The 23242-nt window shown below is 60.3% G+C and overlaps 1 protein-coding gene across 19 annotated transcripts in view; it reads right to left on the reverse strand.

Annotated features, from left to right (window-relative positions):
* Positions 1–987: 987 nt before the first annotated feature.
* The window catches only part of CAPN15 (calpain 15), a 60981-nt gene continuing 38726 nt past the window's right edge, over positions 988–23242 (reverse strand). For 15 of the 19 annotated variants that reach the window (XM_082312367.1, XM_082312368.1, XM_082312360.1 and 12 more), the window contains 11 exons: positions 14406–15903; positions 10238–10446; positions 9807–9990; positions 6811–7034; positions 5692–5817; positions 4780–4932; positions 4385–4546; positions 3844–4073; positions 3482–3642; positions 3008–3186; positions 988–2825 (listed from right to left, as the gene is read on the reverse strand). In XM_082312367.1, coding sequence (XP_082168493.1) covers positions 2648–2825; positions 3008–3186; positions 3482–3642; positions 3844–4073; positions 4385–4546; positions 4780–4932; positions 5692–5817; positions 6811–7034; positions 9807–9990; positions 10238–10446; positions 14406–15903 — 3304 coding nt within the window. In that variant the 3' untranslated portion in view covers positions 988–2647. Of the gene's footprint in view, positions 2826–3000; positions 3187–3481; positions 3643–3843; positions 4074–4384; positions 4547–4779; positions 4933–5691; positions 5818–6810; positions 7035–9806; positions 9991–10237; positions 10447–14405; positions 15904–16695; positions 17114–20516; positions 20886–21348; positions 21591–23242 lie in introns of those variants that run through there. The other 4 variants (XM_082312359.1, XM_082312357.1, XM_082312358.1 and 1 more) reach the window with 4 other exon arrangements.

Below are 23242 nucleotides of genomic sequence, written 5' to 3' on the forward strand. Positions count from 1 at the left end.
CGAGGGGAGCGGAGGGGAGCGCGGCAGCGCCCTCCCCGCCAAAATTAACTCTCCATCTGTTTCTCCCCGGCTGAGGCTGATGGCTTGTGACAGGGCCTCCTGAATGCAAAGATGTTTCGCCTGGAAAAATCTATTACAAGTTGCTGTAAGAAAGACCGAAATCCTCTCCTTCTGTCTCTCCCTACTGGTCTCAAGGTGCCCACCCCGGGCAAGAACGGGCTGGCGCGCAGCCGGCCGCCTCCGCTCAGCCGGAAAGCTCTCCCCAGCGCCAGCCTGCCTCGCCCCCGGCCCAAACGGGGCGGCGGGGGGAGGATGGGTGCTGCCCTGGCTGGCGGTGAGGATGAAGAAGCCGCTCCTTCATCCCCAAGCCCGGCACGGTGTCGGCGATGCAGCGGGCGTGGGCCTGGCACCCTCGCACCCGCGGCCGTGCCGCAGCCCGTCGTGATGGGTATGGGGAAACTGAGGCAGGAGGTGCCCGGTCCATTGGCTGTGCCTGACCCTGGCCGGGACATGGAGCCCCTGCCGCGGCGGGCAGCGGGCAGGCAGCGGGCAGGCAGCAGGCAGCGGGCAGGCAGCAGGCAGCAGGCAGGCAGCAGGCAGCGGCTGCCCTCTCCCGGCCGCGGCGCAGCCCTGCTCGGCCCCGGGAGAGGGCAGGGGCCGCTCCGTTTATGGGAATTTCAGGATTTCGCTTTATTTTCGCCCCTTTCTGCTCCCCGGCGCGGCCCTTCCCGGCCCCCCGCGCCCCAAAGCGCAGCCAAAGAAACCCAAAACTCAACTTCACCTTTTTCTTTGTGCTCAGCTCTACTTTCAGGGCAGGGACGGATGCCCACCGCTCCACAGAAATGGCTTCAAGAGTCTTTGCTTGCACCCCAAAAATCCCCGGGCCGAGCGGCGGCCGGCACCCCTTCCCGCCAGCCCTCCCGCGCCGCGGCCGAGCACAGCGAAACCAGGCAGCTTCAGTAAAAAACAAAACTTTATTTGGTCCGTCAGAACCTGAGTTTGAAAACCACCCATGGATAATTCGTATCATACAGGGATTACTGATCTGATTTACAATTGATAAAATATCCTATGTTTCTGAAGAGCTGGACAGTATTTACAGGGTTAAAAATATTCACAGCTCAGAAAGACACAAAGAGAGAGGGGAAAAAAGTGAAGGACAAATCATCTGGAGGAGGAAGGAGCAGGGAAGAGAGAAAACAGACCAACAGACAAGGACGGGGCCAGAGCTTGGCAGCCCCCCCCTCGCCACCCCCCGGCTCCCCGGGCGGGAGGGACAGACAGACGGACACGCTGGGCAAAGCCCACAGCCCCGCACATCGCCCTGCCCAGGCTGCGGGGTGCAAGCTGCCCCCCAGCACGGTCCCCGCCTCTCCCCGCGCCCCCCCGAGCAAGCTGGGAAGGAGGGGGTAACGCCGGGGGACCCCCCACCACACACGCACACATACACGCGCCCGCGCCAAGCCACGACGCCCTGAAACTGCGGGCACTCGCCGGGGCCAGCGGCAGCGCGGGGCTCTCGCAAGCCTTCACCCCGTGCTCGCTACCTTCCACGGCACTTGGCCTCTGAAGGATGGGGCTCTTTGCTCCCCCGTCCCCCCAAAATGACTGGCCCCCTCCCTGGCACATGGCAACGTGGTAAAGCCACGGGGAGCGGCTCCCCAAAGCCCGGGTCTGTACCTGCTGCCCTCGCCTCCGCAGGGCACGGGGAGGGCTGAGCCCAGCTCGGGACGCATGGCTTCTCTCCAGGCACTGCTTTCAGCGGCCGCCTTTGCATAGTAACACTTGTGTGATGAGTTGAGGGGTGTCCCCGCCGCTGCAGCCCCCCAGGCATCGCCCCATGGCCCCGCTCCCCGCTCTGGCGCAGCAGCAGAAGAGGGCACCTCTGCGTTTTGCCCCGAGGTGCGGTGAAAACCTGGTGGCGGCAGCTTTCTACAACAACCCAGCGCCCTGTCCTCCCCAGCCGCGGCACGGCGCAGGGGGCAGCCCCGGCACCCGGGATGGGGGAGGTGGATGAGGGGTCCGGGCACCACAGCGGGTCCCCACCACGAGCAGCCAGCATGGGCGGCACCGCAACAGGGTGACCCCGGCACTCCCCGGCCCAGCTAGGGTACCTCGGTGCCACGTTGGTCCTGGCAGCGGACGACGGGGGGAATAAGACAGTGGGAAGGGCCCGGGGACAGACGGAGGGTCACACAGACGGACAGACGTCAGAGGTATATTCTTTTTTTTGCAGCGCCAAGGCCCTGGCGCCGCGGGAGGGGGCAGAGTCCTGAGCGTGGTGCCTGGGAAGGGCCTTGACAGCAACCTCCAGCTCCCCCCGCTCCCGCAGCCCCCCGCTGCGTGCCCGGGGCAGGCCGAGGGCACCGGGCCCCGGCACGGGCATGGGGCAGGTGGGATCCTGAGATGGCCCCGTGCCCCCAGCCGCTCCTCATAAAGTGCACGGGGGGCCGGCGGTGCCGGGGCGGCGGGCAGAGCTGGTCCTGGCCCTGAGAGCTCGCCCCGGCCCCGCGGCGCAGGGCAAAGTGCTGGGTGTGATGCTCCGGCTCTGCCCCGCGGCTCAGCGCTGACAGCTCGGGGGACGACCCCAGGCCAGAGGCTCAGTGAAAATAACGGGGGAGCGGAGCGGGGAGGGGGAGGCGCTTCGTCATAGGGGCCGGGGGCCGTGGAGCCCGGCGACCTCGGGCGTGAGCAGCGGGTTGTGGGTGCCCTTCGTCGACATCCAGTCATTGAGGAAGGCCTGGGTGGCTTTGCGGTGAGCCAGGCGGTGGGTGATGGAGAAGCCGGCGTTACCCTCCAGCTGGGAGAGGATCACCAACACCTGCCTGCGAAGAGAGGGACGGGCTCAGGGCCAGGCAGCTGCCTCTTCCCCGGCAATTCCAGCCCCTGCCTGTCACCCCAGTGCCCACCCTCTTCCCATTCCATTCCCAGGCTCCCCAGGGGCCAACGGCACCTGCCTGCCCTCGCCGGGCAGCCCCCCGCCGACCCACCCCTGCCTACCCCGGACCTGTGCAGGGGGGGGACGCTGTCCTGCGTTTTGAGGCTGCCGCGCGTGGAGACGACGTTGAAGCTGTCGGTGCAATCGCACTGGACGTGCAGGTAGGACTTGGGGTGCCGGTTCTCCACCACCACAATGAGCCCTGCCCAGCCATGGGTCAAATAGTAGCAGGTCATCCCCTCGCGGCCCTGGGGCAAACAGCAGGGTCAGGGGTGTGAAGCCTCCGGGCACCTCCGCCTCCGAATCTCAGCCCCTGGACCAGCATCTTCCACCTCCAGCCAAGGGCTGCCCAGCTGCTGGGGTACCCCATGCTGCCCCAGGGAGCAAAGGGAGTGGGCATCCATGGGGTAGGAGGGGACTAGGTGGCAGCCAGCCCTGCCTGACTCCTGCCAGACTGAGGAAGGACACAGCGGAGGCAGGGTCCAGGCTCCCGCTGGCAGCATCGCCCCCCTCCAGCCCCGGCCCCGTGCCGCCCGCGCACACCTCGTGGCGCTCGCCCTTGTTCTCGGTCAGCAGGATGATGGCGTCCGCCAACGTGGTGGGCTGCGCCTCCACCTGCTCCACCATCACCAGGCGGGAGCTGTAGATGGCCAGGATATAGCTGGAATAATCGGTGGCCGGTCGGCTGCTGGTGGGACTGGATGCTGCGGAGACACACGGAGGAAGGGAGGGATCAATCACCAAGCCCAGAGCCCCTGGGAGCAGGGTGCTGCTGGGCTGCTGCACGTGCAGGCAACCTCCGCCCCCAGCGAGGTCCCCACGGTGAAGATCGAGGGCTTTGTCACCTCTGCCTCCCCCGAGGCCCCCGCCAGCATCGCCGCGGGGAGGGCAGCCCAGCCCCTTACCCTGGGCAGCGGCGGGGCCTGCCAGGGCGGCGCTCCAGTGGTTGAAGGCACAGCACACGACGGCGTACTCGCCCGGCTCCAGCATGACGTCGCAGTTGACGAACTTCTTGACGGCTCGTTTGCTGTGAGCCATCAGCCGGCCCAGGCTCAGCTTGTTCCCGCTGGTGAAGGTGGCCCGGAAAACCATGATGCAGAGATCCAACAAGTGGCTGTCCACCGTGTCCGACCGCCTGCGCCGGGAGGGGGAGAAGGGTCACACGCCACCCGAGCGCCGCCCCGCAGAGCACGTGGAGGCCACGGGCAGGACGGCGGATCCGGAGGAAGAGTCCTCCCGCTGCCCCAGGCACCCGGCCCCAGCACGCGATCAGGGCCTGGGTTTCAGCTAAAATACGAGCAGACCCCGAGAACTGGAGAAATGGCAGTGGGGGCCCATCCCCGAGCTCTGCCGCCCCGCGGGATGGCATGGGGCGAGAGGGTGAAGTGTTTGGGATTTCTCCTGGGTGCGGGTCGCTGCCTGCAGCCCGCCCGCTGCCCGGCTCACCTGCTGCCCTCCTGGAAGAGGGCAAACTCCAGGGCAGCACGCTCCAACACCGTCAGCGATGTCACCGTCACCGGCCCGTTGGCCTTGTTGGGGAACATGCCCTGCACACGCACCTCGTGCCAGTCCGAATGGAGCTTGCAGATATCCACGGAGTCAAAATACCTGTGGGGAGACTGGGCTCAGCCCCGGCGGGCTCCTCTGCGGGGATGCTGCTCTGCCCCCACGCCCCAGCATGCTGCAGCTCACGCAGCCGGGAGAAGCAGGCACCGGCAGGTCACCCACACCCCCCTGGGGATGCCCAGTCCTGCCTGCCTCATCTTGACCCCCACGTCCCATTTTCTGTCCCCTGCCTGGCTTCCCGCCCCACAGCCTCTGCCTCCTGGGCACTACCGTACTTAATGAAATCGCTGTACTCCATCCAGAAGACGCCCTCGCTGCTGCCATGGGGCATCAGGTCGTGACGCAAGGGAGCTGGCCAGTGCGGCCACTCGTCGGACCAGCTGCCGTTCCAGGAGAAGCGGCCCCAGGGGTTTCGGAGCCGCAGTAACCTGGGGGAAGGGGAAAAACGGTGTCAGAGGCCCAGGAGGAAGGAGAGTGCAAGGAAGATCGCCTCCGAGATGCTCTCCCAGCTCTGCAGACCGAGCCAGCCCCTCGCAGAGGGCACCACGCCACTCCTGCCCTTGCCTTTCAAAGCCCTCACAGCATCCCAGACCTAATTTGCCACCCCCACCGCGGCCTCACATGCCCACGTCCTAGAGCTCTGGACCTGCTGCAGCTCCCTCTGCCCTCCCCTGCCCAAAGGGCCTCCAGCCAGGCGCTGCAGGGAAGGGGCTCAGCCGGGAAGGCGCTGCCGAGCGTGTGCCCGGAGCTGCACAAGCCCAGGAGAGATGTGGATGAAAATGGGGCTTCATACAGCACCCAGGCCGTTGCGGGCAGCACCCCTTTCTATCCCCCCCGCCCTCTAAAGGTGAGAAGGATGCCCTGATTGCTTCGCTGAGTTGAAAGAGCTCTACTCAATCCTCTGCACCCTGTGAGAAGACCAGGGAAACCATTCTGCACCATTGGGCGTCCTGGAGCAGAGCGGCCCTAGACGGGGAGCCAGTGCCAGGCAAGGATAGCTGATGTGACGCCAGCATTTACATGACACCCTGAGATGGAGAACAGCCCTCGCTGGCCATGAGCACGGGACACCAAAGAGTCCCCCAAGTCTTGTCCAGCACGCACTCAATTATTTCTCCCCAGGCTTTCTGCTCGGGCTGTTGGCAGGAACATCTGCTGTACCACGCCGGCCTGCACCCCGAACTCACCTGAAGCCTTGGACATCCCGCACGTCCAGGATGGAGTAGGCGTGCCGCGGACGCAGACCCATACTCTCGTAGGCCATGTCATCCACTTTCATGTTGCCTCCGCCACAGGACGCGCCCATGAGGAACCTGCACAGGGGACAGCAAAACCCTCGGTGTCCCGCCCGGCCTGGCACGGGGGGAAGCTCGTCCCCACCGCTCGAGGCACGGGACAGCCTCCCCCCCAGGAGGCTCCTGGATATTCCCTCTCTGCAACAACACTGTAAACTCCCCCAGAGCAGTGCCCCAGTCCCACGGGCCAGAGCTCTGCCTGGGCAGCAGTGAGCTCCTTCCACCCGCTCCCGTGCATGCCTCAGCCCAGGCTCTGTGGCAAGCTTCTCCAGCGGTGCCCTCACCTGCAGGGCTGAAAGCTCTGCCCACGCACAGCGGCGCTTTGCCCAAACCTCACCTGCTTTCTGCCAGGCCTCGGGGTCCTGCCCGTCTCTGACGGCTGGCAGGGCTCAGCCGCACGGAAAGGCAAGCGGGTACATCTGCCTCTGCTTCGCAGGCGGCTGGCCCCTTCTGCAGGGGTGAGGACAGGCTATTCGGGGCGGGAGGTCTGCACCAGCTCCCACGTGGCCCCGTGCTGCAGGCTGGCAGGAGCAACCCTGCCTTCAGCCAACCCAACCGCCCTCCCGCCGGAGCGATGAGCACGAGGACTGTGCTTTTGCTTTGTCTCCTATAGACTGCCTATAGTCACGCCCAGGTATGGCCAGCAAGGATGCCACGTATGGGTGGGAGACACGTGCAGGGTCAAGCACTTCACAATACAACCAACCTCGAAGCAAAGCAAGCAGGCTCAATGCCAGCCACTTCAAAATTCCCTAAGACTGCAGTAAATGTGCACGGGGAATTCACCAGGGTTTTAATTTCGTATGAAAATGAAACAAAGGAGAAATAATTTCTTAGAGCTTAGAGGGGGAGCTCCATCAAGACTCCAGAGGAATGCCAAGGGTGGTGGACTGCACCCTAGGTAACGCTCTAGCCCCTCTCCTCTGAGCCTCTACAAATGAGAGCGGCCCCCCTCGCCCCCCTCTCCGAGCGTCCATGCTCCTGCCACGGCGCCCTCCTGCCTCGTCTTACCCAGCCTCCTTAGAACTCAGCATTTTGGCCCAGATGAGGTCAGTGTCAATGGGCTCCTCGCGAGGGTTAGTGGAGCTGACCTGCAGCATCAGGCTCTCGCAGGGGGCACCCGTTAGTGTAGCCAGGCCTTCAATAGCACGCCCCGCCTGGAGGGCAAAGTACGAACCATGAAGCTTGGCCAGCGCCTTCTCAATGAGGGCGACCCACAACTGCTTCCTCTGGGCCTGCGGAAAGAGGGAAAGACACGTCACGAGCCGCCCCGGGCAGGAGATGGGAAAGCAAGGGCAGCGCGCACAGACGAGGCAAAGCCCCGCTCGCCCGCCCCTGCCAGCCCTCCCGCTGCGATGGGAGACGGAGAGGCAGGAGCAGCAAGGCCAAGTCCCCAGGAGCTTGTCTGCATCAGGCCAAGCCTGACCCCGCTCGCTGCCTGCTCAGTGTTTTGTTTGCACGGTTTAATTCCCCTTGGGAAAACGTCCTGGAGCGAACGCCCAAGAGGCCCGGACGCCGACACAGCTGCACCCTGGGGTGCCCAGGCAGCCTGGCTGGCAGGGGTGGGTGTCCACCTCGTAAACTAATGGTCCCTTCCTTCTGCTTCAACCTGAATTTAAAAATGTTTAATAATGGAAGAGGATATCGAGCACATCTGGAAGAGCTGCCTTTCACTCGCACACCGTCGCAAACCAACACCAACACACCTTTGGCGGAGGAGGCTGCCTAGAGCACACGCGGCCGGGGGACCGATTGGATTTCACCCGTGGAACAGAGACGTTTCAAGGACAAGCTCCAAAACCTCCCAGGCAGACAGACAAAGGCCTCTACTCCAGCAAAGGGACAGCGGTGAGATGTAAGGAGAAGATGCGAGTTTTGCAGGGGGGAAACTCCCTGGAGCCGCTTTGCTCTGGTGCCAGGCTAGTGCTCTTGGCATCGCTACGCTGATTACGGGTGCAGAGAGAAATGCAGCAGCTGCATTAATGCACCCAGAGGTTTGCAAAGCCTCCGTCGGCCACGTCAACGTGGGCTCAGGGCACAGCCTTCACCGCTACGTCCAAGCCACCGTTGCGGGTCCCCGGCTGCAGTCACCAGCCGTGCTTTACTCCTGGGCACGTTCAGGCTGGGGGGAGACCCCTCCGCTCCAGCCCCTGCCTGCAGCGAGGACGCGAAGAGGAAGGCATATGAGGAGAGAAGGCAAGGAGACATTTGCTGGCCTCCGGGTCCCCAAATTGGGTTCAGTAGCCGGCGCTTGGAGGGCAGCAGGGGAAAAGCACTGGCACACTGCAACCGTGTACGACTCGCAGGAGGCAGCCCAGAGCTGGGAGAGGAAAGGAGGGCAGCGAAGATTTCTTTCCGATGGATAAAGCAAGCTTACAAACGCTTTTCACTGCTTTTTGAGTCCCTCACTCAACAAAATCCATGTTGTTTATTTCTGGCTGAGCCGCAGCCAGGGAGCTCTGCTAAGAGCCTGATTTTCCTTTATTTTTAAAACTCTCCATTTTTCCATGTTTAGCCCCCACGTTCAGCTCACACAGCTAATCGCTTGGCAGAAAAATCTCGGCACGATTCAGATGCCCCTGGAAACAAAGGCAAGGCAAGCCCAGTCCATGTGAAAACCTTCAATTTTCAAACAAAAAAAGCAGACTTGAAACTTTAAGAGAGGAAAGATGGATGGAAAAGAAAAAAAAACAAGACAAGCAAATCTTATGCTGAAAATAATGCGTCTGACTGGGTCCTCTCTGTCGACTGCGAGGCAAAACGTAGACACAGGTTCCTTCTTCTTCCCCTTTCTAAAGTTTCTCCTTAACAGGACCGGCTTCCAGCAGCGCTGGCAATCCTTTTGCCCCACTCAGCACCCCTGGGGGGACCACCCACCCTGCTGAGAAAGCAGCCAGGCCTGGCAGTCCCGTACCTGTGCCTGCCCAGCGCGCAGCCCCTGCCCGGACCCCTGCCCCTCTGCCCGCAGCCAGGGGTGAGCGGGGCTCGGGAGCTGGCGCTGCCGGCCGTGCCGGGACTGCTGCCCCACGGGCCCCGTTAGCTCCGATCAGTTAGCAATTGCCCCAGGACTGGGGCACCTCCACACTGCGGAGGGCTCAGGCTACCGAGCCCGCCCAGGCTGGGGACTGTGCAAGCTGCACTGACATTAAAGGTCCCCAAATACTCATCTTTGGGCCCCGTTTCCCCAGCCGGACTCCTGTCCTGACATCCACAGCTCACAGACGATGTGGTTTGGGGCTGTGTGTACTTTAAAACAGAGGATTGGGATTTGCAGAACAAAGTCAAACCCAGCGGTCCCGGGTCCCTGGCTCCTCCTGACAGCAGCACTTTGTTTTGTTTGGCAGATTTTGCTGCTTGGGTTTCAATAAAGACGTTCTCAGTCTCCTTCATGGACATGATCCCAGCAAGAGCCCCTGGGCCTGGCAGGCAGGGCAGGGCGTACCGCAGTGACGTCCCAAAGTGGCCGAGGGAGCTTTGTTAACCCTAGCAGATGCCACTCGAGTGCGCTCAGAGCAACCGGGCATTGGCTCGAAACAGGCTGGTTTGTCGTGCGATCCCCTCCCTCTCCACGGTCCCTCCCTGGCAAAGCCAAGCTGCCAGACCTCCCCGCAGAGGAAAGAAACAGCTTTCCCTCAGCCCCTCGCAGCGCAAAACACACAGCTTAAAATATTTTCCTTTTGCTGTGAAGAGTAAGGACAGCTTCCCCTGCAAGCGAAGCGGCCATGGTGCAGGGAGTGAGGGAAAAGCAACTGCGAATGAAAGTTCTCTATCGCAGCCTGGAAAACGCCAGAAGGGGCCTAAATAGATTTATATTATGGCCTCACAGAGTTCAGCTGTCTTGAGGGCGCAGCAAAAAGCAAGGTCCTGAGCTGCAAATGCCCCACGCAGCCCAGAATCGGGGCCTCACAGCAGCACCTCTTCCCACTGCCTCCATCAGTCCCCCCCTGGGAGAGCCTCCCCCTGCCCCCGGAGCCCTCCCGGCACCGCTCCCCGCCAGGGCCGCTGACCTGCGAGAAGAGGAGGTATCCGCACTCATCGCACGGCAACATGTCATCCACCAGCACCGTGGTCCAAGTGCCGTCCTTGCACAGCCGCACCTGGTAGGCACCCTCGGGACACAGCGTCCTGGTGATCATCACCCTCTCCACCAGCTCCGGCCGCTCGGCCAGCACGGCCAGGGCGCTCAGGAACCTGCCGGCGGGACGGGACGCGGGACGGTCTCAGCGGGGCACGGGCAGGCAGCAGGCAGCTGCCCAGCCGTGCAGAGCAGGGGACTGCGGTCCGCAGCCGCGTGGTAAGGGGTGAGGCAGAGGATGGGGTACATGCCTGGGGGTATAAATGGGTTTGAGTAGGGCTGAGGGGTCTGATCCAGAGGCGGATGAAGGGGGGGAAAGGAGGAAGGGGTAGGAGGGTGTCAGCCCGGCTCGCTCCCCCTTACCAGCAGTTTCCCAGCAGTCCCTGCAGGATATCCGAGGGCCTGGGTGTCCGAAACACCGACCACTTCACCGATCGGTCCTTGAAGATGCTACAGTTGATTTCGTGGGGTCGCAGCCACTGTTTCACCCTCTGCTGCACGCTGTCGCCTTCCGGGAATCCCACGGACTTGGGCCCAGGGGGGAAACTGTCATCTACAAAATTGACTTTGTTCTGCGAGAGCAAAAGGCAAGGAGAGCATCAGTGTGCAGCTGTGCGGCACACAGCTCCCCGGGGCCTCCCGGGGCCGGGCCGGCCTGGAAAGGCTCCCGCTGCACCCCCAGGAGTGAGAGTGGAGCCCCCAGCCCCCCTGCCCGGCCCGGGCAGCCCCTTCCGACGCCGTGCCAGGGAGCAGGTCTGGCACCGGGCACCCGCTGGCAACGGCACAGATGCGTTTTGTGCATCAGGTCCAGAGTTCAGCCCTGCCACGAGCCGGCTCACCTCTCCGGCCCCCAAGCTCTGGACTGCCACTCAAACCTGCCTTTTTCTGTTTCGCAGGAACCTCCCTGGGCAGGGACGTCTCGCACTTTGTGCTGGTGCTAAAAGCTGGACGGTGGGGGACCTTGGCTGCCTCTATCAGCGGCAAAGCACGCGAGCAGCAAGCCTGCGAGGAGCCACCTGGCAAGCAAACGCTCCTCAACCCGAGCCCTCTGCTAAGGGCTGAGCTGCCTCTGCTCCGGAGGGGACGCGCTGGGCTTGGCAGTCCCGAGCCACCCCGAGGCACAGCCGGGAGGATGTCAGGGGCACCTTTCACCGTTGGATTGAGCCCGACCACAAACAGCCAAGCAATCCCAGAGCGAGGGTATCCCACGTCCAAGCCCACCCGCAATAGCTGCTCGCGGTAAATCAAACAGGATGGGCCGAAGGGCAGGCAATCCCACAGGGACTGGCCCCAGGGGCAGGGTGGAAGCGCAGAACTTCACCAAGGGGCGAAGGGCGGCTTTTTCAGACAGTTTAACACAGGGTGAAATAAGAACCAGGATTTCTTTGTTACTGTTAATTAAATGAAATTAAATTCTTTCAGCAAAAGCCGGCTCTGATTTAAATTAGCTTTTATGCACACCAAACTAGTAGCTGGCCTTCCTCTTTTGTTGCAATCCTACGTGAGCGCTTTCTACGTGGTGTCTCAATTAGCACTTCCAGCTTCCCCTTTGCAGAAGGGTGTTTTTCAGCTAATAGATGTCACTGTTCAAACACCAATGCGGGCCCAAAAGGACACGTCCCAGGGCTTGCTGGCGTTCTCAAGGGGAGCATCTGCTCCGCGCAGCTGACAAGCAGCCGCCTCTGCTGTATCGGCCAGCAACCTCATCTTGCCACATCCCGGCCTCGCACAGTTGCCTCTCGGGGTGCAGCCGGGGCTCCCCAGGAACCCGCCGTGCAGGGCAGGACGGACACACAGCAAGGCAGCAGTCAGAGCCTGTGGGCATCGCAAGCTTTCTGTCCCCTGTGGTGTCACTGCGGTGCTTTTCCAAGCAGCAGAGGTGGAAGAAGCCTTCGGCCTCCCCGGTATCGTGGCTGGGGTCTCAGCAGGGCCAGGACAGTACTCAGCAGGACTGCAGGAGCCTGAACGTGAGCCCACAGACCTCACCAGCAGACGACGGAGGCAATGCAAGAGCTGCAGCAGTGCAATTGCCCAGCAGCCTGACAAAAGCCTGCCTAACGAGCTAATTACCTTTATACCGTGATGTCTCCCTTCACTTATTTCTAAATGCTTTAGAGAAGTCGTCACTACCAATATCCCTGGAGATGGAGGGAAAGAGAGGCACGAGTGCTGCAGGGGCAGCACCAGAGCAGCAGGGAGAGGAGCAGGTAACTCCTCTCGTGCCTGGGCAGTGATGAGCCTGCTCACGGACGGTGCCAGACGAGGAGCCCTGCTTATTTCTCCTGCAAGGGGATAAATCCAGGCATCGGACCTCCTTCACTCCTCCTGCTCTGCCAACAACCCTCTTCATGCCGTTCTGGACCAGAGACGTGACCTTCTCTGCTGCCACCTCCCCGGGACCGCAGGGGCCAAGGAAGGCTGCTGCCTTGCCCCGCACGGCCTGGCTGCCAGTGGCCAACTTCTGACGGGTGGAGAAGGAGGAAAACAGAGACGGGGCCTCCCCCAGCACAGGGAAAGGCTCTGCAGGCAGAGGTGCCAGAGCACGGCACAGACAGCAAGAGTCCTGGGTTGTCCTTCTAGCTCTGCAGAACGTGCTGATGCATGTTGTTATTCGGAAAGGGAGAAGGATGGTTAATCAGAGGAGAGAAGAATCGTGAGACAGCGGGATCAGCAAGACAGGGGACAGCACAAGACAGGGAAGCAGATGCCCAGTGTAGAGGCAGCTAGTGGAAGAGGTCAGCTCTGCTCTCCTTGGACAGAAGAGAAAGCGTAAAGCTAAAAGTGGGGGCTGTGCACTGAGAAGTGTCGGAAAAGGCATGCCTGGAATAGCGGAGGAGGGAGCGCCCACGGCAGGAGCTCGAGCAGGAATCCCTTGCAGGGAGCAGCGCAGCAAGGCGGGCCGCTCCACGCGACCCGGGGCACGGGGACAACAGGCGGAGGAGACCTTGGCCAGCCTGACACCGTCCTCCGGGGAAAGGCTGAACAGCCTGTGAAACACCGCCGAAGGAAGGAAGCTTGGAGGCTGTCTTGCAGGAGCGTTGGTGGGAAGCTGCAGGCACCCCAAGAGCAGAGCGAGCGTGAGTACGGGAGCAGCGCTGTCCCATCACCGCTGCCAGCCCTTCCCTCGGACCTGCAGAGCCCCTGACTTACCATAAACAGGGTCAGAACGCAGCAGCGGTTTAGTTTTAGGGGGATTTTCAGGAGATGGCCCACGCTGATCTAATAGCCCGTTACTGCTGGCTTAGTGAGCTGAACGGGCTCAGCCAAGGCTCCGACTGAGAGCTGTGCTGGATGGAGCAAGGCAGACTCCCCTTCTTGGCAGCAGCAAGCTGCTAATTCAGCTTGGCCATCTCTCATAATTCATGCTTCAGGCCTGATTCCACTGGATGTAACAGATGTCCCCTGCCTACAAAAGAGGCTATTCACTTGTTTAAAAGAGGGGGACAGGCAGAATCAGGGTCTCTCCGCTATAAAGACACCCACGTCTGCTAGAATGGATATGTAGCAAATAAAAAACCCCACAATCCCAAACCAGGATCATTCTCAACAGCTTCCCTCCCGAGCCAAACATCTCTGTGGTCCCCAGTCTGCGCAGCGGAGGCGCAGGCACGGACGCACTCCTCGGACCAAGCAGAGAAAGCCTAGTCTGTACGTCAAAACGGGACTGCAACTCCCTTTCCATCTGGTCCAGAAGAGCTGGAGGCTTCCCCCAGAAGGAGGGCAGAGAAAGAGCAGCATTCGCAGGAGCAGCTTATGCCACTCAGGGAAAAAATGGGGCCATGACAGCGCTGTTTGAGACTGAAACCCAACGGGTCAGGCCAGATAATTCCCAGCAGGAGGGGAGGGCGATAGCATGTGCTCCTGACACCCTCACCCGGAGCCAGGGTACAGCCAAACCTCAGCTGTCCTGCCCAAAACAGGGGCGAGCCACCTGCAGCTGCGCATTCACAAACACTAAACCCAAGGCGGCCAAGGCCCAGCTCACAGTTCTTGAACACTTGCAGTTGCTGGCAGTGACAGCAGTTCCTCTGCCTGCACCCCTGCCGGTGCTCCGGGCCTCTGCCTGCTGCATCCCCCGATTTCCCGCACCCAGACAGGCCGCAGTTGCTGCCCGCAGACAGCGGTGCCACCAGCAAACCTGGCCACACTCTTTTGCAGCCTTCCCCACCCTTGGGCAGGGAAGGAGCTGTATTTGCCAGCTAAGAATGTCCCCTTCAACCCAGATGTTCTCTCTCGCTGATTTAAAATATCACTAGGTTTCAGAGTTAACACTCAGACTTCCTCACCCTCGGACTGGAAGTGAACTGGATGGGTCACCTTCACCCTAGGGATTATCTTGCACCAATTTAAGATATTACTTTTCAGTGTTAACAACCAGCACCCAGCTGCTGCAAGTGAGGATCTTCTCTGGGACCCAAGACAGAGAAGGCAGCTTGCCTGTGCCAAGCGATGCCCCAGACCCACGGGGAGAGCGTGAAGAGGGCCCCCTCCAAGAAAAACCAGGAGCAAGACCAGTTCAGCAAGCACTCACCTCCCGGCAGAAGGTCACGATGTTTTCCCACAAGGCTTTGGCCTCTCCCTCATCTGTCTGCCGCCTCTTCTCCACGTGCATGCTCTCCCGTCTCTTCAGGGGCTTGAGGCCCTTGCGCTGGGCCACGTACTGCTGCGGGGTATGGCAGGCCACGCAGTGCTTGGCCTTGAGCTCGTTGAGCAAGGTGCAAGCGGGACAAGCCCACTGGCCCGGCCTCTCCTGGCCGGTAGGCAGCTGGGATGGGAAGAGGCGGGCGACCTTGCGGGCGGACGGGGCCCTGCTGCTGCAGGAGGAGCAGCCGCCCTTGTCACAAGCCCCACAGTCGGGGCAGCGGGAGGACGGCTCGCCCTGCGTCCCGTGCTCCTGGAAGCCGTGCAGCTTGGAGGAGCCGCAGGCTTTGCACTTCTGGGCCAGGGTGGGGTTCTTGAGGGTGCACTTGGAACAGGACCAGGTGGTGAAGTCAGGGCTGGAGGGGCTGCACGGAGTGAATCTCACCGAGTCCCCCACCAGATTGATGGTGTCACTGCCTTTCTGAGTGCTGCAAGCCTCGCATTTGCCTACCCCGGCAGAGTTCAGCAGGGAGCAGGAGCTGCACTTCCAGTGGGATGGACTGACCTCCATCTCCTCCTCCAGCACGCTCAGCCGCTTGGTGGACAGCAGCTCCTGGAAGCGGGCAGCCGGGGCAGCCCTGGGCTGACCCTGCGGAGAGCCCTTCTGCCCCGCTGCGCTCTGAGCCACGGGCTGGGAGGCTTCGGGGCCCGGCATCTGCAGCTGGGGGGGCACCTCCCGGCGGCTTCGGGGCACAGGATTGTTCTGGAGCCCCGGGGAGAAGGGACTGAAGGCTGGTATCTTCTGGGCCTCTTGTTCCATAGCCACTGGGCCCTGCGTGGCCACGGCATCACCATCCGAGATCTCTGCAGAGACTAAAGGCTGCGGGGTAGAGGGGGCCATGTGAAATCCGGCAGGGGTGATGACTTCAGGGACGACCAGCGCCTCTGGTGGGATCTTGGGCAGGGAGAGCTTGCGTGGGCCACCGCAGGCGGAGCAGGAGTTGGCCACCGGCGTGTTGTGCAGCGTGCAGCGCTGGCAAGCCCAGCCACTCTCTAGCTCTGCTTCATCAGGGCTCTTCCCCTCCGAGTCCTCGCTGCTGCTTTCTGCCTTGGCAGCCTCCTCCTTGGACGTGCCCTTGGGCTCCACAAGCACGGCGGGCTTGGGCAAGATGCCGTTGATGACGGGCAAGGGGGAGCCGCTGGGCCCTGGCTCTGGCGTGAAGCCACATACCTCGCAGGTTTCCTTGCCCAGAAAGTTCCTGAAGGTGCAGCGGGCACAAGCCCATTTCTGTTCCTCCACGCTGAGCCGCAGGATGTGGTTGAGGTCGGGCTTCTGGCGGGGGGCTTCGCAAATGGAGCACTGCCGCTGGCCGACGGGGTTCAGAAAGGTGCAGCGGGTGCAGGACCACTCGCGGACGGCAGCCATGGAGCCGGGAGAGTGGGAGTGGCTGGAAGAAAGCAGAAGACAGCGTGAGGCCAAGGTCACCCGGTATGGGGGCATACCGTGGGTTTCCTGGGCTGGCACAATCAGGACCTTGCTTCCAGGAAGGGGACAACCATCAGTGCAGTCATTGCTCTCCAGGCACTTGTTCCTCTGGCACTGACAAACGATTTCTCCAAGTGCACAGCAATGCACTGGCTTCCACCCAAAACACTTCAGGAAGGGCACAAGGAACAGCGCTGCAACCCTGCCGACCCCTCTCTCGTTGCGGGGATGCGCCCCGGCGAGCAAGCACACCACCCCTGTGCCCAACCTCAACAATTTTGTACGTCTGCAGCTTGTTTGTAACTCTCTGGAGGAGGTGACACCCTGCTCTGCCTTCTTGCTGTTCCCAGGGTCAATTCTTTCCTCCTTCGGTGTCACTCCAGTCCACCTCTGTTTCACCTCCTGTTCCTGTATCTCTCCTCTCCTTTTGGCACACCACTTATCCACCCTGGGATAACTGTGTTATCCCACGCCAGGCACCACCGAGCACAGAAAAGCAGGCTGTGGTGTACAGTGGTGCTTTTACCTGGCTATAGGCTTCAGGGCCAGAAGCCTGGCCTGGCCAGCCTGCGAGCAGTAGCTCCATGCCGGAGCTGAGGCGGGCCGTGGCAAGCCGGCACCGGGACAGCTCACCGGCGGGTTCTGAGCTCGGCAGCAGCTCCTGACTCTCCCCAACCTCTGGCAGAGGCAAGGCATTTCTATCAGCAGGCTTTGCCGGGCACCGTGTCCCAGCTCCAGCTCCTGCCCTGCTTACCTGGGACGTGGAGAGGCCATAGAGCCCTGCTGTCAGCACCAGCCCTCACTTTCCACCTCCAGTGTTGCCCGGGAACGCCTGAAACCCCGATGGAGCAACGGGTCTGACGCACACCACAGCCACCTCACTCCGGGGCAGAAAGTCATAATAATATTTTTTTCCAGGCAGGTTCAATTTTCAGAAAGCAAAGTGCAGCAGCAGCACCAGCTCCACAGGCCACAGCAACCTCTGGGCTTGCACGGAGCAGCTCTCCCTCACCGCGGCCGTCCTGGTGCTCTCAGGAAGGCGATGCCACGCTTGCACATGTGCTGACGTAAAGCAGAAGGATCCCAGCCCCGCACGGTGCCCTTTGTCCCCTGCTTGGGGTCATTTCCTGGAGCTTCAAGCAAAGGTGGAGCTAAAACAGAGCTTTCTGCTTCCTCCTCCTTCACACAAGGACAAAACAGTTCTCCTTCAGGTAAACGTGCGGCACAAGCCCGGAGCCCTCCCTCCATGCACTCCTGCTCCCAGATAACGCAGCCAAGTCTCAAGCCCCAACCTTGAACCCAAGCTCCAGGCCAGCTGCGCCTCTCTTCAGCCGAGATGGCCCCCTTCCAACCCCTTCTGCCCTGCTCTGCTTGCCTGAGAGCCCAGGCAGGGCCAGCTCTGCAGGAGAAGCCTCCAAGTCCACCCCGTGCCCTCAGCTCTTCCCGGGAACAGCAAATTCAGGTCATCCCAGACCAAGGAACCAGCAGCCTAAATCAAGGGGGCTGCACCCCAGCGGGCTCACCACGGGCTCCCTCTCTAGCATCCCTTGAAGGACCAGGTTCAACCACAACACAGGCTGGAAGAAAGAAGGGAAAGAAGATGTTTTATGCCACAGAGGGCAAGTGCAGAAAGCTATGAGATGCCAGTGCAGTCCACAGAGGGAACCGGGTCCTGGCTGGTCTCCAGCATCCCAAGCAGCAGCACCTGCACAACCAGCTTCCCAAGGCGGCTGAGCAGACTGCATTGCAGCAGCGGGGTCTGGAGGGGACAGAGGATGCAGCAAGAACCACCCTGGGGAGGAGAGCGACCCTCCCTTTGCCTGGGTACGCAAGGAACTCTCCTGGGAATACCTCAGCAGCAGCAGCAATCCGACCACATTCCCAGACCATGCCCCACAGCCATCAGAAGAGCAGCTCCCCCTCACAAAGAGATCAGCTACAACCTTCAACTCCCTTCTTAAATCAAACGTTTCTCTAAATAAAGCCCCAATCCGAGAAATCCGTTTTATTGCAAGAGAGCGCTTGAAAATTCATTCTGGTTCATATACCATGCCTTCATAGTTGGAACTTCACAAGGTATTTATTTACTGGAGTTATTTAAGGAATCTTGCCCAGCTAAGAGAAATATAAACATTGATTTTTCTGCCTGAAGTCCTACAGCTGTGAGCCACTGTCCAGTCCTCTCCCCCGTGGCAGCACCATGCCCACAACCATCTGAAAGGGTGATCATTCTTCAAACAGAGAAAGGGAAGGAGCTGTGTGCCTGGCTCCAGCGGAGACGGGGAAGCAAACGGGGCCATGAAGGGCACCGTGATCCTGTCACATCCATTCGTCTTACTGGATGAGGTTCATCAAACCACAGGCATCAGCAGAAGGCAAGCAAAGGCTGTCAGCAACCTGCGCCATCCCCATCCGTCCTCCCGCAGCGTCCCACGCTGTTACCCACTGCACACCGTGCTGGAGAACACTGGCTCCAAAAAATCCACCCCTAAATGCAGATGCCGTGCTGCTTACCGCAGAGCGGGACCCTCCAGCCACCAATCTTCCTGCAGTACACATCCCTCTCGCACCCACGGTCCTGCCCAGCAGGCAAAGGCTTCTGGCCACGCAACCACAGGACCATGGAAAGAAATCCCTTCCCACACCAACAGAGAGAAGGGAAAAACCAGGATAACCTAAAAGACAGAAGTGCCACACAAGGGGACAGCGGGACGCGCCGCATCGCCAGACCTGCTTGATGCGCTATCCGTGACGAGCTGCGGGCTTGGGGAAGGCAGCACCGTTTCCCTTGGCCGGGCAGGAGATCCAAGCTCCAGGCAGCAAGAAGGGAGGCAGAAGCCAGGACACTGCAGTGCTCTGCCCTGCCGCTGCACGTGCTCCCCCCAAGCTCCGATACTGGCCTTGGGGAGCTGCGATCGCTCCCCGGCCACGCTGTCCCCGTCCTGATCCCCTCCTCTCCCCCACGCCGCAGGAGCTGGCCCCCAACACTGTCCGTCCCAGGGACGCCATCCTGCCCGCTGCTGGGATTTCCACCTACTTGACTTTCTCCACTGACAGCTCTCAAGAAAACCAAAAAGCCTCCCAGAAAGGCCATCAGCTCTTCCCTCAAAGGTCTGTAGCTCCCCTTGCAGTGGCAGGGCCACCAGCGTGGTAGGCAGGAGACTTTCCTGCCCGCTTCTCCCCGGGATGGCCGTCGCACTGTGTCGCGGTGCCCGGCAGCCACACGGCTTTCGCTGCAAGCTAGTGGGAGACACACAGAGATGGGAGAGGACATGGGACAGGCATCTTCGGCTGTCCCTCACAGCCACCGGCTCCCCGGCCTTGACGACTGGCAGTAGACCAGACTGCAGCCTGCTCCCAAACAGACTCCTGCCTGGGACTGACGGACAATTCAAGTCCCTGCCTGGAGCACCAGAATTAATTTAAGGGTCTGAAGATCACAGAGGGCACAAGGCTGGAACCCGTGCTTATACGGTACACCTTGTACCAGCACACGGTGGACCGTAGCATCAGCCTCTGTCCCACACCAACACCTACCCCTCAAAGATGAGCTGCCTGAAGGAGAAACCCACCCGCAGCCTGTCCAAGCTCTGTACTTCTCCCTACAAAGCCTGGCTGGCTCCTTTCCCAGCAGGCAACGAGCCTGCGTGAGGAAATACAGTTGTCTCCACCATCGATTCACCAGGCCCATCTGCCGTACGATAACACACATGCTCTCCAGCCCCAGAAAACGCAACTGAGATAAACATCGCCTGCCACCTTCCCAGGCGCCTGTGGAGGAGAGGAGCTCCTCGCAAAAACAGTCGCTCCACAGCGACCTGGCAAAGTCACCCAGCCACAGAAGGGCTTTTTCTTGGGAAGGGGACGCTTTACAAGGAGCGCGATGACACAAGCTGTCAGCAGTCCCTCCGGCTGGCGGCAGGGATCTGCCCGAGGCTCTTTTTGCGTGCACACAGCAAGGAAAGGGCAACAGCCGTACCAACCCACACCTCCAGCGGCACGGACGGGGCTGGCCCCACACGGCCATGCTTCCCACCGCCGGAGCTCCACCCAACCAAGACAGGGTGCACATCAGCTGGCAGGAGACACCACCGCATTGGCAGGCCTGCACCTACCTTGGCAGTCACAACAGTATCATTCTAATACTTAAAAAAGAATATAGAAGGTACTCAACCAAGCAGACAGTTTTCAGTGCGCTGATCAGGTCCCAGGGAACCATACTGCTCGCTCTGCCTTGCGGAGTTAGGAGTGCCAAAGACAGCCCACCGCCGAGGTGACAGCCTCCAGAGAGGGATGCTGCCTGGGATGCCCAGGCAGCCTATGCAGGCAGAACCTGGCAGCAGAGCTGCCCGAAGGGTTTGCGGCCGTTTCCCTCTGGACACCGGCTCTGGGTGCACAGAGGTGGCAGGGGAAGGCTGTCACTAGGAGGGAAGGGAGAGTCACCGCAGGGACGCGGTGGCCCTGCACTTCCCTCTGATGTGCAGGAACTTTCCTCTAAGCGGAGCGGGGCAGAACTGTTAGGCCAACACAGGGAAGGGATTAAGAAGGCACCAGCTGGTCACCTTCCAGACCCACCTTGGGACAGTGCCGTCCCCCTCCCAGGGCTCTGCTGAGCCTGCGTGTCCTGTTGCTACAGAGCCCTGGCTCCGACGCAGCCATCGAACAAGCCAGGGGTCTCCACCACCTTTGGGTGTCATCTGGGACCAAAGGCTCTTCTGGAGCCTCAGCAGAGCAGGGCAAGGCAGGAAGGAACAGGGCAGGGTGCGAGACCGGGAAGCGCCCAAAACCCTGCAGTTTGCGTCTTTCCTGCTGGCAGGGAGCTGGTGGTGTGCCAAGGCTGTGCGATGGGAGCCGAGCTCCAGGGCAGGAGATGGCAACCAGCCCTGGACAGAAGCACCTTGGACTGCCAGAGCAAATGGCTCGAGGTGACCTGGGCACTGGAGCGAGAGATCCCAGGGCTCCGCTGCAGAGCCCACACCGGCGCCGGGATTATATGGGCTTGTGTCAATCGCACGCAGCAGCAGAATCAGGCTGTTTCTCTAAATAACACTCTTCCAGAACAGCTAAAGCCTTAAAACTTACTGCATCAGTTCTCTCCTGCAGTAAATAAACAAATAAATAAAAATCAATTGTTCTAGTCAGCAATGTACAAACCCCGAGTTCTCTGAAACAGAACGCGCTGTAGCAAAATCCTCTTTGACAAATACAAGAAAAAGCACTAGAACTTTGTGGAAGAAAAAGAAAAATCACAAAAAAACCTGCAAACAAAATCCTGCCTCAATTGCCTGTGAGCTGCGAATCAATTCCCCTCCTCCCCATCCAGCTGTTTTCTATTTAACTCCTTTCAACGGCACAGCAGGCTCTGACCTGAGAGCGGACCGCTGAGCCGTCTCCCGCCCGGACCTACCACATCTCCAGAGCCAGCCGGAGCAGGAGACATCCATGCCTGTGCAAGAAGGGGGTGAGGGAGGTCAGGACCCACGCGGCATCGCTCCGGCGGCTGAACTGTTAGAAGGGCACGTGGGTTGGGATCACGGCCCCCACGTCATGAAGCCCAGGCAAGGAGATGCTGTTGGCTGAGCTGACTCACTCTTGCAGAGCCAGGCAAGGGCTGGTAGGCTGGACCAGGGGAAGGTTGCAGCAAATATCCTGACAGAGCAACACAGAAACACTACGAACAGGGACTTTCCGCTTTTTATGGATATCTATAGGAGAAAAACAGTCTCTGAGTCACACTTCTAAACCCTGAAGGCTACAGAACTGTCACCAGCTGGGTGCCAGCATCGTACAAACAGGGCAGGTTGCATAAGTATTTCCAAATCCTGCCTCTCCCACTCCACCAAAGTGAGACAAGGAAATAACACGGGCTTCAGCACCAGTGACCTTCACCCAATTTCAGAGAGGTGCAGGCAGAAATAAAGCAGCAGAAGGGACCTGTCCCTTTGCCCTCTTCTCCCACTTCGCACCCACACAGTTCTACTGAGCAAGGGCAGAGACAGCAAAGAAAACCTCCCCTACGCTCGCCCCCACTTTCTTGGAGGCTCATATCAAAGCAACCAAGTCAGGCAGGCCCGCCGCAATGGCAAAAACGCGCCCACAAAACAGGGGCCCTTGCTGGACCTCTCCACCAGTGAGCGAAAGCAGCACCCCACTTCCACAAGAGCAAGCACGGAGGATCCCAGGAAAACTCAGGTCAGCAGGGACCTCGGGGGGTCTCCAGGACAAACTCCTGCTCCAAAGCCTTCTCTTCTCCAGCCCAGCTCCCTCATCCTCTCCTGGCAGGGCACCCTGACCATCTTAGTGCCCCTCCACTGACCTTGCTCCAGTTTGCCGAGGTCTTTGCCGTACCGGGAAGCCCCAAACTGGATGGACATTTAGGAGTTCAAGCTGCAGTCTCACCACCCCTCTCGGGGTTGCACTCCTGCTCCCCTTGCACAGCACCGGGGAAGTGTTTGGTACTGTACGGATCTGAGCAACGCTGCGGGACGGGGCTGGTGGCTCGCATCGTCCTCGGGGAGGAGGCAAATTAATCAGGCCTCTCGTACCAGGCGGCTCCTTTAGCTGGGACTGGAGCTGGGGCCTTGGTCTGAGCTCCCGGCGGCACCGCTCTCTTTGTTCCTTCAGTCTGGTGGAAGGGAACCACAAAGGCTACAACTACACAAATTCCCCCTTTTGTTGAAGCAGTTGATGAAATAAAGACTTCCGGATCCTGAAATATTAATTTTTGCATGCTCCAGAGCTTTATCATATATTTATATCTGCTCTCACTCTTTAGAGTCAATCCAGGACAAACTGTCAACTAGTACCCAGAAGCACAGCTTAGCCAGGGGAAGGAAAAACAGCCGAGGGACCAGCCCGTTCCACTTCCATGCCAAACTCTCCTCCGGCCAGGACACCCCTTCTTTCTGAAGGCTGCCTCCTCCCAGCCCCAGCACAGTATTACCGCTCCTGACCATTCACTGGGGCAGGACAATTGCATTTATGCAGGAAATAGCATTTTCCACTGGTAATAACTTGCGATGAATTAGGGCAGGACAACTGGATTCGTTCCGTTTAATAAAGCAATGGTGGCAGATGAAAATCACTCGTCAAAGCAGAAGGGAGAAAAAAAAAAGTCTAATTCTGTAGCAGGAGACCGTGCAAGGGTGGGCACTTGACGGTGAATGGGGCCATTAAAGACCCATCAACACCACACAACCCGCCCCAGAAGGTGCCGAGAGGCTCAGATAGATACGAAGAGTTTTCCAAGCTGATGATGCACTCCAGTTCTTGGGAATTTCTTGGTCCCATTGCACCAAACC

This window comes from Platalea leucorodia, assembly GCF_965183815.1.
Source record: "Platalea leucorodia genome assembly, chromosome: 5".
NCBI classification, from domain to species: domain Eukaryota; kingdom Metazoa; phylum Chordata; class Aves; order Pelecaniformes; family Threskiornithidae; genus Platalea; species Platalea leucorodia.